Source organism: Callionymus lyra, chromosome 19 (genome assembly GCF_982586985.1).
Source record: "Callionymus lyra chromosome 19, fCalLyr1.hap1.1, whole genome shotgun sequence".
In the NCBI taxonomy this organism is placed as follows: Eukaryota; Metazoa; Chordata; class Actinopteri; order Syngnathiformes; family Callionymidae; genus Callionymus; species Callionymus lyra.
The window spans coordinates 16,343,495-16,360,062 of NC_141836.1; the positions used below are offsets into that span (position 1 = coordinate 16,343,495).

The window sequence follows — 16,568 nt, forward strand, 5'->3', positions numbered from 1 at the left end:
GAACAGATTACTCCTTAAAATAATGAAAATAATCCCAACCCTTAGTCGACATGAGGCTGATTAGAAAAGGAGGTAATTTAAGAACATTAAGCTAGCTACTTTAGCTACTTGATAAAATAATACTAGCTGCAGTTATTCTAAAAATTATAAAAATCATCACCTTGTAACAATTACTATCTTTGTATATTTGGGTCACAATAAAAAAAAAAGTATGATGTTTTTGCTGGTCAATTATTCAGATTCATTCATTTGCATGTGTTAAAAATAGCCAAGAGATTTTATGAAAAAAAAACATTTGTTCTTGGGAAAAAACTTTATTCAAAGATGAAATTCAAGTAGACGATCTTACCTGTACCATTGATGTTGTAGGCCCCCCTCACCACTTGCTCCAGTACCTGAGCGCCAATGTTTTTCATGTTCTCTCGAATTTGGATCCCTCTGGCTTGAACCATGAAGACATACTCATTCACTGCAGAAAGAAAAAGGAAAAAACATGTAAGAATATTTGTTAAATATAAACAAGGTAGGTAACAGGTTTTTAAACTCTCACTCTTCTTCGGTTTAATCCAATAATTCCATGTTTTGTCCCTAGAGTTATATGACTGGAGTGCTTGTCCTGGATGAGTTATGGCTTTCTATCCAGGGTGTCCCTTTCAATCTATCCAACATAGCTAGGAGTGGCTCATGAATAAAGTCATGAGATGCATTCTACGAACATTGTATTTTACGGTAGAAGGCAAAAAGTGCTACGCATGCCATTTTTATTCGTTTGCTTAAACAGCAATTTTTCATTCCGTCTTTTCTGAAAATGAACTGCATGTGTAGTTCAACCTGTCATGCATGAAACCACGGTGTTGAAAGAAGTAAGTGTTTGGGAAATTCCCCTGCTTGGAGAGAAACTTGGGCCAGTGTTGCCTCAACACCTATATCATTTAATTTGTAACCTCTTGTACATAGTTAAAGCCCTGGCTGGCCATGAAACTTGCTTTTCCTATTTTAAAATGAATGTGAGTCTGCTTAGATGACAATTTCCACCATAACTCATGAATATTTCTTAATCTCGTAATCCTTTCTACACACATGTACATTATTTTAAAACGGGTTCATCACGGAAAAGGGCGTGAATTCTATGACACCGACGTTAAGCAAACCTCAAGTCGATCTCCTCTGTAAGTGCGAGTCCATTTACAAATGTCTACAGGCCGTAATGAGGGGTTTGTGCGAGGGTGTGCGTAATACCGCTGAGCTTGAAATCTACTTGATCCGATTCGCCCGTTAGTAATTGTGTTAGAGTTCCCATCACATTTATCTTGTTTCATAGAAACCGCCTGGCTTGCAAGAATAGAGACCCGGTGGCGAGGCAGAAACGGGTGAAACCCATGAAACATGCCCACGTGTAGTTTAAAAAATATATTATTGCAATAACATGAGGTCATATTAGAAGGAAAAAAAGATTATTGTGAATGTTTTGAACACACTCATGAACAATAGGAGGCAACATATGATGGAAACTGCTTAAAGGGTTCTGGCGTCCTGAAGCGTCCTGCTGGCAGGTTGAGTCTTCTTTCCAAACATATGGTTGCGTATTAACAGCCTATATGTTGGACCACGGATTGACTTGTCTATATTAAAGTTCCATCACATGCCAACTAAACACAGAGCAGATTCACCTGTAGCCTCAAACCAATTGGTTTCTAAAACCATAAAACAAATATATTGCCTAGTGCATGTAGCTGCAACATTGAGTTTAATGAGAGGGGGAAAGATTAAAATGAGGATTGAAAAGTAAAAACAGAAGCTTTTATTTTTTTTACATTTTTCAAGAACAATTATTGTATAGTAGCTTGTGTAAAATTGTTATTCTTTGAACTATTATTTTTTGTAACTAGGTAGCCCTTTCCTGCACTGCCAATTTGTTTTTGTTAGGATTTCTGGAAACTGTGGAAAATAAAAACCTGATCTTAACCATATTTAAGTGCACAGGTTGCACCCAACACTTTGGCTAAAGCTAAAAAGTCAGCTATAAAATAACCACAAATGAAGCTCAGTTTAACCACACCAAGGATGTACAAAGAGAACGCCTGGAATTTACATTGAATAATTAGCAGAAAGTTAAACATTTAATCTGTATTTCATTATTATATAAACATAGTTATGTTCTTTAAATATCTTTAGACGGTGACGATAACAATTAAAAACTCATTTTAATTTTAATATCCGGCAGTAGTTTGTCTTGGAAATATTCCCAAAAACACTAAAAAGGTACTGAGGCGACCTGAATATAACCCAAGATTTAATTTGGAGTTCATTTAAAAGACAAACATCTCAAGAACAACCCATCAAGAGGAACCACTTAAAGAAAATATGTCAGTTAATACAATTTCAATTTAAAAAATACAAAGACTTTCAAATACTTTATAGTCCCTTTAACATGCTTACATGGACTTAAAAGGTGCTAGCATCTTTTTTTTTGGGCGATCGGAAAAATGACACAGAAGCTGCTAACAAAATAAGCATATTCAATATTGTCGCTCTAATAATAAGGGAGTAGTAGACATGGATCACTTAATGGCGGCCATTTTTAAGTCGAAGGACCCATTGGAGGGTAACCAAACTGTCTCCGTTATAGATAAAGATAGATAATTTAATTTATCTTAAATGTTTGATTTCTGGTGCAGATTAGCCTGGGGAACTATTTTAATGAATTAAGATGAAAGCAGGTGATATGATTGTAGGCTTCCACTTACGCTCTTAGAGAAAACGGTAGTCCTGCCAACACTTGCTTTATTGCATTAACCACTGTAACCTATCACGCATGACAGAAGACCTTGAACAACCTTGTCCTCCATATCGCTCACAGAACCAGCCAAGCCCACCTCCTCCTTCTCCTCCTCCTCCTCCTCCTCCCCGATTCCTGTATCGCAATCCCTCCATCTTTCCACTTATCCGTCCCTCCGTCTCTCTCTCTCCTCTTCATGTCTGTGCGCCGGCGTCTCTCTCTCTCTCCATAATGTGGTTTGTATCACTTTCTGTCAAAGTCCGTTTGTTCCCATTGTTTAAGTGAATAATCAAAATGATGGATCGCAGGCACGAGCAGACGCTTCCGGGCCCAAGAGTCACCACCGCACTTTATTATTAACGCCAGGTTAATACGCACCAAAAAAAAAAAGGCAAACGACGCAAAAAAAAATGAAACGCATCCCTTCGTTCTTTGCCTCCAAAAGGCAATTAACTTCACAATGATAGCTCAGCAGTGGGAGGTTATTGGTCCTGTTCTGGGTGCACTCTGATAAGAGCTGAAAGACAAGCCCCCCCCCCCTTCTTTCCCAAGAGCTGATATGTTCTCTCGGGTACACAACGACACCAGCAGACACACTATACATACAGTCGTAGCTTTCAGGGATTAAAGCTGTCGGAGTGAAAAAGGGTCATTTTTTACTGCTGCTGCATATCAGCGGCGCCCACAGACACCGAGGAGGAGCACAATGCAGGGAAAAGAATGCATCATTCCCCCCGTGAACACTAAACGTACACTCGTTCAAAAGCTGACAGTGGCAGTAATTTAGGGCCGAGCATCGGATGCAGCCGCGGCGCATCCACGCAGCAGCTGATTGGAAAGTAAACAGCTGATTAGCAAAAGCATTAGCACTAAAGCTCTCGCGATTAACTGTAAGAACGGCTGTAATTTGAAAGTATCGACCCCGCGGCAACGCGCGCGCCAGATGAAGATGGATTGCTGCTGGTATTTTAAACAAATATTTCTTCTTTTTTTTTTTCCGTCAACCTTTATTGATTCCATTGAAAAGGACAAGCATGTTATTACCTGCATTGACCTGCTGTAAGTGATGCCGAGAAACCCTCCAGGCTGTAGTAGATCAATACAAACATGCAGAGGCAAATAAGAAAAAAAAAAAAGATTCCGATGGTGCAGTGGATTAAAACTAGTATGCGGTGAATGTACATAACACTCTTTTTCATTGTTTCCTTTCTGAAAACATTATCACACTCAACTCAACTGTCGCTCTGTGACGATTCATCTCCTCAAAGACTTCTTTAAAGTCTTCCCCCTATTGTTTAAAATATTCTCTGTATATAAAGTATATTCTATACCTAACGGCATCATCTTCTATTTTTTAATTTAAACTTTAAAGGTGAATGTCGACCAAGGGTTGAGATTGTTTTAATCCGTTCATTTTTAGAGCTATAGACAAACATGTAATTCCATTTTAATGTAGTGACTGTCTTCATCTTCGTCCAAAAAGACACTTAAAAACAACCAAATACCTCCATACTGCACATCCGTAAAACGTCCCTCTTGTATTGAAGCCTCAACAAAAGGAATTGTTCCGAAAATGTCTATAGTCTATATATTAAGTTTGTTTGTTTGTAACAGAACTTACCAGCGCCTTCTGGACGCACTTAAAAACATCTTCCTAGCACCAGTCACTACAATAAAATGAACATACATTTTAGCCTATAACTCTAAAAACGAACGGGTTACTCTGAAAATAATCCCAACCCTTAGTCGACATGAGGTTGAGTAGAAAATGAGTGAACTAACCCTTTAACCAAGTTCAACCAATGGTTTAATTTTGATAAAGAAAGCGGTTAAGGAAGAATAATTCTCACACTCTTATCTGGATACCACATAGTAAAACATAATGTACTTCGACAACCATTTCTCTACACTTGAAGCAACAATCACTCTCAGAACAAACGTTATTTTACGAGCACCGTTTATCTTATCAATCCATCTTCAAGTCATTTATAGATATTCATCCACTTTCTTGCTTTTAGCCACTCTAGTACCAGCTCCCTCTATTGTTGTTGTCATGGGCAACTTAAGGTTATGTAAGCTGAAATGAGCAGCGATGTCCCCCGAGACCATTTGTGCCCATTTCAGGAGGCTCAGGTAAGCACAGGCAGAGAGATAGTCTGTGTTTCTGGGAAAATGAATGTCTTCATCTTTGAAAAAAAAAAAAAAATTCTGTACAGCACTAAGGCATGTAGTGAGAAGAATATGTGCGCATTCCCAGTTACAGTCACATGACAGTCATAAGTGGATCATGCGGCTTCAGACGCAGCTGCACCAAACACACATTTGGCACATTCACACAAAAAACAATCCCACTCATACCACACCCAAACTTCCTGATGAGTACCCAGTAGTAAACAACAGGAAATGCCACGGAGTGCCAAAGAAAATGAATGACGTTTAGCATCACGACAAAAGATGGGATTCAAGAGGGGGAATCATACTCGCACAAAAAAAAAACGTGCAGATTCCACTTAAGCAACACAAAAGTGTTCTTTTGACTGGATATAGAAACAGAAATGGCATCTGCACTTAGCCAGTCTTTGGCATCCTGCCCACTTCCTGAGAGCCTCCGAAACATTTGCTCCCCCCACGAAAACCCACAAACCTTCCATTTCTTCAATGGCAGACTCGTTTCCTTAATTGGTGATATTTGTATTTGTATCATATTGAGTTATTGTGACTAAAAAAGGTAAAACTTAAAAACTACAAGGAGGTGAAATGCATCCATATACATTTATATTCTTTTTTTTTTTTTGGTTGTGGTTTTTATGTGAACTAATCTGAAACATTCCTCCATCATTTGTATGCCATCGACTTGTGTTTCACTCGAGAGGAACTCGCTTTCCCAACACACAGGTGACTTTTAATCACAACCGCTTTTTTTCTCTTGCCTTTTCTGTCCAGATAGGAATGGATTTTTCTTGCATTCACATTTGTCTCAATTGATCTGGCTTAGGGTTACAGTTAGACAGGATAAACCGATATAAAAAAGGACATTTATTCAAACATCTATAACATTAAAAGAGTAAGTAAGTAAGTAATTTATATGTATAGAGCGCTTTTCCAGACCAGGGTCACAAATCCAAACAATACTCAATAAAGTATATACTTAAAAGGTCATGACAACACCAAGAACAACACAGGAGTTCCAGAAAATCAAGGTAAAGCCTGCACAAATAAAAGAATAACAATAAGAGTAAAAGAGTGCTGTTCGAACCTCCCATGTTTCCAGGAAATATGTTTAATGACGGTTTTGAAAGAGATTCGTGACGCACTTTCCGGTGCCTATTTACTGGTTCACTGCTTAAAATGTGGTTAAGCCAAACCATCATCTCAACCCCTTGAGGAAAGACAGAGAAGAATCTCAGTTGAAAAAACAAAGCATCTCAATCTCCATTGGCTTGTGATCTTGTCAACTTTTAGGTCAAATCAAATGTCTTGATGGCTCAGATTTGGCCCTTAAGTATGAGATATCTGATTGATTCAATTGTTGTTTCTTCACCCATTACAGTCAAAAACAGACAAGAAAAAATAAATTCAACGGCAGATTAATAACAACTCAATACTATCGTGAGAGAAATCCTTGGTCAAGACTTGGAACCAACATTTTTTTTCACAGACTATTGATTTTTCCAGTAAGGAATGAGGTGCCGTGTCAGTCTGGTCAAAATGCGAGAAGACGGATTGGAATGCTCCATATAAGCAGGCGTAGGAGTCCCAGAACCAAATCGATAAGTGCAGCACGAGAAACGGCGTACGTGTCAACTGTCACGCGAGATACCGATGCTGCTGGTTACAAATTCGCAAAGAAAATAATATTGTACTCTAACTTGCAAATAACCACAATTCTTTTTGTGTTAAACTGAACCGCACTATTTCTCCGAAACCTTTCCACCGGGGAAGGTCTTCATGAGCCTGTGGTTGTAACACAAAAACGCCTCGTGAGTCTCGGAGTGAGCGTGTGTGTCGCTCAGTAGAAAAAAAAAACGTTACATTGAAACGTCAGCAGACATCAGCAGACATTCCCGTCATCGGTCTATGTTCAATGCAGCAGCAGAGGAAATAAAACAATCAAACAAACAAATGATACAACTAGTATTAAATTAATGTAATCAAAGGAAAGAGGAGTCCAACAAAAAGGGGGAACAATAACGCCAGAAGTTACTTCTTTCCAATATAATTCACATATTTTCAGATAGTTAAAGAGAAATTTTAAATACAGAAAGAGAGTACAACAATAGGCTTCATGAAACGTCAATTGGAATCCTTTAACAGCAGAAATGGAAAAAACACAAATAATTCAATGACTTTCAAGTCGTTCTTATCATAAGGAATTCATTGAGAATCATATTATCATATCATATATTTGGTGCGATTTGGATCTTAAAAATATAGTTAAACGTGTTGCTAGCCTACCTTTAAATATTTTCAAATGACTTAATAAGGGGGAAAAAAAAAGTTGTTTTTGTATTTAAGTCACTCATATTTTAAGCTCTTTTAACATGCTTGCAAAAGTTAGCATCGTGAGTAAGTTTCTCCCAGGATTTCCATTCTTTCCCGTTTCTCATAAATCCTTTAGCAAGTCACAATCGAGAGATCCCGAGACATTCCTAAGTCATTGAAGATGTAATCTCTTAAGCCGCCGAGGCTGCCCCGTGGTCTACTCCCAGCTGGACGTGCCCCCGGAAAAAAAAATCCAAAAGAATTTTAGCCATAGACTTCAGGCAGGATCTGAAGGACTGATAAGGCTGGTGGAGAAAATAGTTCCTGAACTACCACCCAATTTATTAAAATCCATGAAGATCGTATATGACGAACCATAATGAATTCTCGGTTAACACACCGGCGCACGAATCGCAACCTTCGCGTACAATCCCCGGAAGCTATCATGGTTTCCCGACTATGCTGCCGGTGCTGGACCAGGTCGGCGAAAGCGGTGATTCATTCCTGCAGCGTCCCCACGGTTCTCCTCTGCCACTCGGTTCATTTCCGCCTGCGTCGAGTTTTGGCTTCCGTCCAGGACGTGCTCGTGTTACTTCGGTCGTTCAACGGGCCGCGCCAGCACATGGAAGGACGTCCACACGCATGCACACATAATAACAGTTAACCTGTTTGTCCTGCTCATGTCCCACCTTACGAAGCAATAACGTCTCCACGCGGCAGGAAGCTACTTATTATAACCCGGGCTTAGAGGAGACTGCAATGCTACTGAGGCATTACATTCAAATACACTGGACTCGAATACACAAAGATACTTATGCTGGAACCTGAAGCGTCGGTGACAGACTCCAGACGTCGCACAGACTAAATATCCGAGTCAGAAGATGAGCTTCAAGTTATGCAGCCTGCCAGACGTTTGCCAGAGGTGCAGGAAGTTATAAGTGTCACTGTTCAAACATCGCAGGTGCACATAGAAGAAAAAAATAAATCAATTAAACATATCGAAGCAAATGCTACACAACTAAACACTATAAAGTAAGGAAGTATTTTTTATTCTCTTAATAAAAACATGATGCAAAATGCTGAACCCTTGTTATCTTGGGGTCAAGGTCCGAAGGTCCACAAACACATTTGTTTTCGGGCCTTCGGGTCACCTTGACTCTGTGATAACACAAGGTATACCACAAACACATTTTTATTCGGGCCTTTAGGTCACCTTGAGTCTGTGATAACAATAGGGATACCACAAAAACATTTGTTTTCGGGCCTTTAGGTCACCTTGAACCTTAGATAACACAAGGGTTGATTGATTTGTTGTGAATTTTAAAAATACACTTTTTAAGTGTCTTTAAAAATATAAATATAAACTTTTCAGACTTCTTGTTTTTAGTAATTATTATTAATTCAAATTAAATCACAAACAATTGAATGGCAGTAAAATACTGTAAATTTTGACTGTTCAGGTGTTTACAAATAATAATAACTTAACTGCTGTATGAAAAATAGAATGGTGTCCAATATTTATCAATGTTATCTTCACCTTTTAAGTATATATTTTATTGAATATTGTTTTGATTATTTAAGCGCTTTGTGACCCTGGTCTTGAAAGGCGCTATATAAAAACAAATTACTTACTTACAATATATTTACTCATGAGGTAGTGAATATGTGTCTTTCATAATTTAAATGTCTTAAGTAAAGCTTCGTCTATTTACAGAATTCATTTTTTTTTACCATTCTGTAGATGTTTGATATGAATTAATACATAAAAGCATTGCTATGATAGATATTTATTTAGCTATGATAGTATATATTTTTATAAAATCAAAAGCCGTTTGAACCCTAAATGTTAGTGTAAATATTAGTTTAACAAACTCTTGACCTCATGTGTACTTTGTGCCATCAGCATGTAACTCTATTGTTACCCTCTTCTACTGTTCTGGTGTTGTCGCTCTCTGCTTGGATTAGTTACAATTTCGCTCAGGCATGTCACCAAAGGTAACCATGGTAACAGTCTGCATAACAAAACCGGGCCAGGGCCTGGTCAACACAAAAAAAAGAGGGGAGTCGGGGGGGAAAAGGGATGGGTTCTTTTTGGGATGATTGGATTACATAAATGGTTATTCCCTCAACAAACATGCCTTCAGTTCAGTCGGCTTCTTCGTGACTCACAAATTTGTGTGCAAACATTGCTACACCTTCCTGAAACTGTGTAACTATTCTGACTTTTTTATGTGAAGATGGATGTGAATGTCGTCTATAGCTAAATAAGTAACCACTGTGTAAGTTTCAGAGATGACTGTCGGATGATTTTTTTTCTTGTCTGTTTGCGGAAAAAACACTATTTAAACTACATTTTAAGGAATTTGATTCAAAGATTGTTGATGGACTTTCATTAGAAAATATTTTGAGAGGTTACTTGTATGGGTGGCTTCTAGCTACTGTTGCCTAGAACTAAAAGAATACAAAAAAGATGTCTTTAAAAGCACAACATACACTCAAATTACCAAAAATGATGACAGTAGTGACAATATGTGCAGCCATTGTTAATGTTGTGTTGCTAGGTGGGCTAAAGATCGTAGCATAGTATAAGGTGGTTAATTTCATTTATTTTATTACGGTAACCCATATCTCTAACAATTGTTCTATGATTTGATTGCTGTGTATTATAAAAAAACAAGCATTTTGGCAGGGGTATGCGGCGTCTCGGTGCCATTCCAATTCCAAACTGTCCTCCAAATTCCAACTGATTTGAAGCTAAACGATACATAAAAGCAAACATCAGTGGTTTGCATAGACCGACGCAGCCCGGGAGTGCATACAGAACATACTTTTATCATGATGGTCGCGGTCTCGCCCGCACTCACACTCGTGTGTATCACATGGCCGATCAATGCTGTTAGAGAATCTGTGACTCACGGGGTGAAACCTCGAATCTACTGATGATTAACTAGATGCTACATACACACAAAAATAATCTGACTTTGTGAGTCAGGCTGCCATAGTTTCCACCACTCCTCAAGATGAAATGACGGTTTGACAGAATCCGTTTTATACACCTCCAATAAAAGTCGAAGTGGTGCTCCGACATCTCAGCCGATAAACCTGGAGGACGTCTGTATTGCTCTTGGTAATTACTTTAGAGTGCCGTTGAGGACCAGCAGATGTCCCCCGACAAAAGGACAAGGATCTTCTCGTCTTTGTCTCAAATGACTGTAACAACTGTATCCCATGGGGATTTGTTGCCGCTTCGGATCCTCATGGTAACATGGATGCCATGGTTCTGGAGCTGCTGCGACATAAACGACACACACACACACACACACACACACACACACACACACACACACACACATGTTAGCCGGGGAAAGGACAGACTCGGGGGAACCATGGCAACTGCTTTGAAAATGTCAAACATTAGGCCGTAGCCGCTGTGGCTCAAGGGATTTCATTAATTGACCTGCTGTATATCTGTCTTTTTTTCATTTTTTTTCAGCGGTTCTGGAGAAAAATGAATGCACTTTGGTTCTTGGAAATTGCAGTATTTAGCCTTTGGTTAATTTTTTTTTGACTGAGTTGTGGTCACTTAGGCAGGAGGAGAATGTTTAGAGTTGGTTCACCCCAATGGATCTTGAGAACTACAGATGGATTGACGTGGACCACAGTACCAGAGAGTCTACTCTACTTCACCAGCAGCCTGCCCACAACTCATAAATGCGCCATCGACGTATAGAGTATCTATTTTAAAATGTACACATCCGTGCAACTGTTTACTAATGCATTAAGGCTACGACCTTTAGTTGCTGAGCTGGCACATACATCCATGCGCTTTATATATCGGAAATAAACATTAACGTGTCAAGCCAAGAAGTTTTAGAATTCATTTTTGAAAATATAAAAAAATAGTCCTTAATAAAACTTCCATTATGCAAACTTTTTGGTTCAAAGTAATTTGGAAATCGTCTTTTCCGACTTGGGGTCCAATGGAACTCCATCAGTGACATTAGCTCTATTGGATTCAGGAGATGATACTTCTAATGACTTAAACATCTAATGACTTAAACATGATAATAATAATAATAATATAAAGCAAATCTAGCTGTTTTACTGTTTTGATGAATTACTCGTGTGTTTGCATTGAAGTCTACTTTCTAAACGTTGCTGATAAAGTTATTCACAGTAATAATTGGATGTATAATTAATAAGGGAATTGCGATTATTATTGTTTGCGTTGTGTATATTGGTTCCAATTTTACTCTTGAATTAAGTTTTAAGCAATGCAGTCATCTGACTCTGCACTTCTTATGCAGGCCTATTGCTATGTCAGTGAGTTTGATAAAGTTTTTCACTACTTTTTTAGATATGAAGAGCCATATAAGTGAATGAAAAAAACCTTCAAAACTTCCCTGAATCCAGATGGAACAACTTGCTTACTAATAAGTTAAACCATTTGCCATTGTATTGTTAACAGGCAATTACTATGTTAGTTACACAGTCAAAGCTGAATAATCTAAATAATCGTCTAAATAGTCTTGTCAATTTTACACATTTCCATTTCAGATTCACTGTTGTTTGGATAAGTCAGAGATAGGCAATTATAAAAAAAGAATTATAGCACAAAGGCCCTGGGTAAACACACAAAAGTGAGTATTAGGGAAAAGAAAACAAGAACAGGGACTATTAGGACTTGGTGAGCAGTGGGGTGGCTCTGTCAAGAAAGTGATGACTGGGCACAATTCTAAAAACATGGCAAAGTGATTTCCCGACAAAAGTGTGTGTGCTCTGAAAAGAAAAAAATGGTTTGGTGATTTATTAGAAGCAGGTCAGTTAAATAATCATCTTGAGTTTAGCAATATACAGTGTGTCTTGTGTCCTCTCTCTTGATATGATATAGGTTGGCCGTCCAGTTGCTGATCAAGCAAACTGACTCGAAGACTTCACACCTAAAAACCTCTAATTACCCTCTTACTAGAGAGCACAAGGTGTGTTTGCATCACTGCAGCTGAGACGTATACTTAGTCCTGGTCTCCACCCTTGACGGTAAGTAAGTAAGTAATGGTTATTTCTAGAGCGCCTTTTCTAGACCAGGGTCACAAAGCGCTTTGACAATCAAAAACAATACACAGTTAAAATATATACTTTAAAAGGCAGTTCATAGAGAGACTGAGAAGTTTCAGAAAATCATGGAAAAGGCTGCACGACTAAAAATGTCTTGAGATCTTTCTTGAAGGAGTCAGTAGATCCATCAAACACAGAGGGACAGGAAGATCGTTCCAAAGCTTAGGAGCAACAGTCTGGAAGGATTTCTCCCCTCTGGTCCTGAACCGTGTTCAGGAACCATCAAGATATTCTGATCCATAGACATCAGAGCCCGAGCTGGGGTGTAAGGCTGGATCAGATCGCTGATGTAAGGAGGAGCCTGACCATTAATAGCTCTGAAAGTAAGAACTTGAATTTCAAAATTGATCCTGAAAGAAACTGGAAGCCAGTGAATATTTCGAAGGATCTGGGAAATGTGAGTTCTTCTACTAGAGTGGGTCAGAATTCGCGCTGCAGAGTTTTGTATTAACTGCAGGTGAGACAACTCCTTCTTGTTTTGACACAAAAACAAACAGTTACAATAGTCTAAACGAGATGACACAAACGCGTGGATTATAAGATCCATATCATAATTTTCCTAAATGTATAGATTTTTCTCAGTTGAAGGAAACAGTTTCTGGTCAGTTTTCTGCAGTGTTGAACTAGAGACATGTCTTTGTCAAATACAACACCCAGGTTTCTCAGGCTCAGTTTGACGGACTGGCCTAAGTCACCCAAGTTCTGACTCGAACCTGGAACCTTATCTTCAGGTGCAATAACCAGAGTTTCAGTTTTGCCCACGTTTCGCTGAAAAGAGTTTCACTCGGCCACAGCAGGTTGATCAGATGTGTAACAATAAACCGCAGACGAGCTGAAGCTGCAGTAGTCTAACAGCAACAGGATGTCACATCTGAGATAAGTACACAGTTTGGACCGTTACCGTGTCCAAATGTTGAAACAGCAACGTGCAGTTAAGAGAATGGAGAGCCAGAAAGTTGCATGTTAGCTTGAATATATGACAAAAATATTGTGTATTAATTGGAAAAAAAGTTGTTAATAAAACTGTTGAACGAAGAGATTAAAACTACTAACTTGATTCTGAAGTAAATAAGTTTCATTTGATAGTTAGCAAAAACTCTATAACTCAAATACAGATCATTTAAGTTTTAAGAAAATGTTTAAAAATAACAAATTATGGTCGATCAATCTCTTTTTTCGTTCTTGTACGCTGTGTGTTGTGCAACTAATCGCTACCCTCACCTGCTGTCCAATGACTTCTTTAGCATCATTAAAAAATGTAAGGTTAGGTACTAAATAAAATGATAAATACATGTATGATAGGGATCTAGAAAATTGAGGAGCAGCTTTATAGATGGTTAAAGAGGTAAGTTTGCCTTTTTAAACATACATCTCATTAATTTTCTTATCCCAAACTAACTTTTACTTAATATAATAAAATGTTCACTTTCATTTTAAACTTGATTTGTTGAGTTTAAATTATGTAAGCGCAATTAAAAAAAAAAAAAGGGGCTGGGTTTTAAATAAAATATCAGCTTGAGGTCTTGGCACTGAAATCACATTTCAATGGTTTAATTGTCGTCTAATGATGCCGTGAACCTACGATTTTGACAAACTGGTCTGAGACGCTGCTTTAGCCCAGGTCGCGTTTCCTGAGTCAGCAACTGATCTTTTGGAAATCAACCCTGTATTGAAATCTCTACACACAACACACACAAACACACACACTCAGACAGTATTGTGACAGTCATGCATACACACATTCAGCTGCGATGAACCTCCGGAGACAAGAAGAGGCACCTGGTCTCTTGTCTCTGAATATGAAGGTGTGTGCATCTGGGTTCGTTCCTATAAATAGTGTGTGTGTGTGTGTGTTTGTGTGTGTGTGTGTCTTCCCTTGCCCTCGCTCCGGTGGGATTCTCTCATGTTTTAATTAAATAAACTGCTCGCAATTCAGGCCCAGCTGTGCCTCGCATCCCCAGCTTGCATCAGTCAGCATCCATGCTCACGGGCACTACAGGCGCTGGATGTCGGCGTACACCAGGACAGAAAAATGAAGAAGGAGAGCGACAGAGGCAGGAGAGGGGCGGAGGGAAATGAACTAAAGCTGTGAAATTGGGGCATCCTGCACTGGAAGCCTCCTGGGTAACATGAGGGAGCCCTGCTCAGGTGTTCTGGATGGGTTCCCCGATGTGCAAACCAGCAGAAGTCAATGAGACAAAGACTCCATCATCGCTACCTCTTCTTCTTGCCCCTTTTTTTCACTGCACGATTTCAGCAAATCAATTTCTTTTCGTTCATTTGAACTAAAATGCTCCCCAAAAAACAGCTCAACCCTATGTTTATAGACCGACTGACGTAATGAGAAGCCAGCCAGGCGTCATGATGATACATACCTCCCCCAAGGAGCTCAAATGACAGCACCTAATCAAATCAATGAAATAACCTCTATGATACAGTAAGTACGAGCTGATGTAATGCGGAAATTAGCATTCAAAACGTAGCGTTATCTGCAGACGTCGTCACATGACACCTTAACCACGCTGACCATCTGCCACATCGATTTCCGATGATGCCAGGAGCACAAATACATCCAAGCTGCGTAAATGTACGTTAGAAAACTAGCCACTCTTGTATAGAGGCGTTTATTTTTATAATTGCCTCAACCTACAAAAAAAAAACACGGTTCACTTCAGTTATGGAAGTCCAGAGGCGGATTCAAAAGGTCAAGATGCAACTAAAGTTTCCCTTTGGGGATATTGGAATCAAAATAATTTTGTTAACCGCTCAATTAAGCTCTCAAGTACACATAAGCTCGACCACAACTACATCAATACTATCAGTTTAAGCCCCGCTGATGTCCCGGTGACCCCCCCCCCCCCCCCCCCCACTACATCCTGCATTAATATTCCGGCCACTGAGTGTAAAAAAAACCCCTGAACATTACCGTTTAGAAACAGTGGGGGGGAGCAACTCTTCCCCTGGTTACCATATATTATTAATGGACTAGTGCTTCTGGTCTTTGTTCTACTTCTGAACAATCCCCCCGGTTAGCCACGTGGCCATCACCGCTTCATTGTCGTCACGCCTACGAGGTTAAACCTCCATTTTTTTTCCCCAATCGGAGCGATCATTGGTCGCCGTTTCTTTGAGGCTATTCCTGTCGGTAACGTGTCCTCCATATGAGAATTGATTGAGATATTGATTAAGTTGTCCACAGCCGGTTAAAAGCGAGAATGGATCGATAACCATTTGGATGAGTAAGAGGCACCACCTTTTTTTTTTTGTTCTCGGTGGACTTGCAGAACTTAAAAGCTGTTTATAATGCAGTCACTCTTGACTGTGAAATGAGATGAAGCCGAATTATCATGTGGTTGAAGTTGATACCTGAGATAATGACGGGACACCTTCAAAGGTTTTGACGTTTGTTTTTTTCAGATGAGAAAGAAAAGCCGGACCAGAGCCATGAGGAAATACCACACCAGATGTCCAAACTAGTCCCGAATAAACCCCTCAGTCAATGTAAATCAGCTTAAATCGCAATCTTACCGAATACAAAAAATGCAAGGCCACATCTGGCCACTATTTTTTTGGGGCATAATGTTCATTGATATGTATTATTGAAATTTGTTTCCCATTGTAACATTTTCCAGTTAAGTCTGAATGAGTTCCCCCCTCAACGCTTCAAAGCTTACTTCCTACTTCCATATACTGAATTACCTGAATGCTTTATGCTCAAACCGACAAACTCAATGACCTTGAACGATGGTCCTTAGATCTATAAATCCTTCAACTTATATGGTTGCCACCAAGCAAAATGAAAAACTTAAACGAAAAAAAAGAAAATGCTTTTATCAAACCGTTTCCCATTAAGAATTCTAATGGTCCAATTATCTTGACAGGTGTATTTAAAAGCTTTGGGGTGGCATAATTGTTGCCATTACGTTGGCTTTAAAGACCTGCTGGGCGGCTCGGATTGATACCAGGGCTTGTATTAAAGTCAAAAGTTTAGCTATGATTATTTTATACATATTCAATGACTTCAGACGGGTTTCAATCTGGGTTAAAGTTGAGTCCCTAGATTGATAGATGATGGTTAAGAATGTCTTTAGGATAACAGTAATTATTAATCTATTTTTATATATTCTTTAAAAGCTGTGTATTTCTAGCATTTATGGTGCCCAATACACCTGGTAGCACAGATGTTTTGAAT

General features: G+C 39.0%; 1 protein-coding gene across 1 annotated transcript in view; it reads right to left on the bottom strand.

Annotated features, from left to right (window-relative positions):
* Positions 1-16,568, bottom strand: part of b4galt5 (beta-1,4-galactosyltransferase 5) — a 29,865-nt gene that overhangs the window by 11,996 nt on the left and 1,301 nt on the right. Inside the window, exon 2 of the mRNA XM_087780798.1 lies at positions 350-469. Within this exon, the coding sequence (XP_087636924.1) occupies positions 350-469 (120 nt within the window). The remainder of the gene's footprint in view (positions 1-349; positions 470-16,568) is intronic.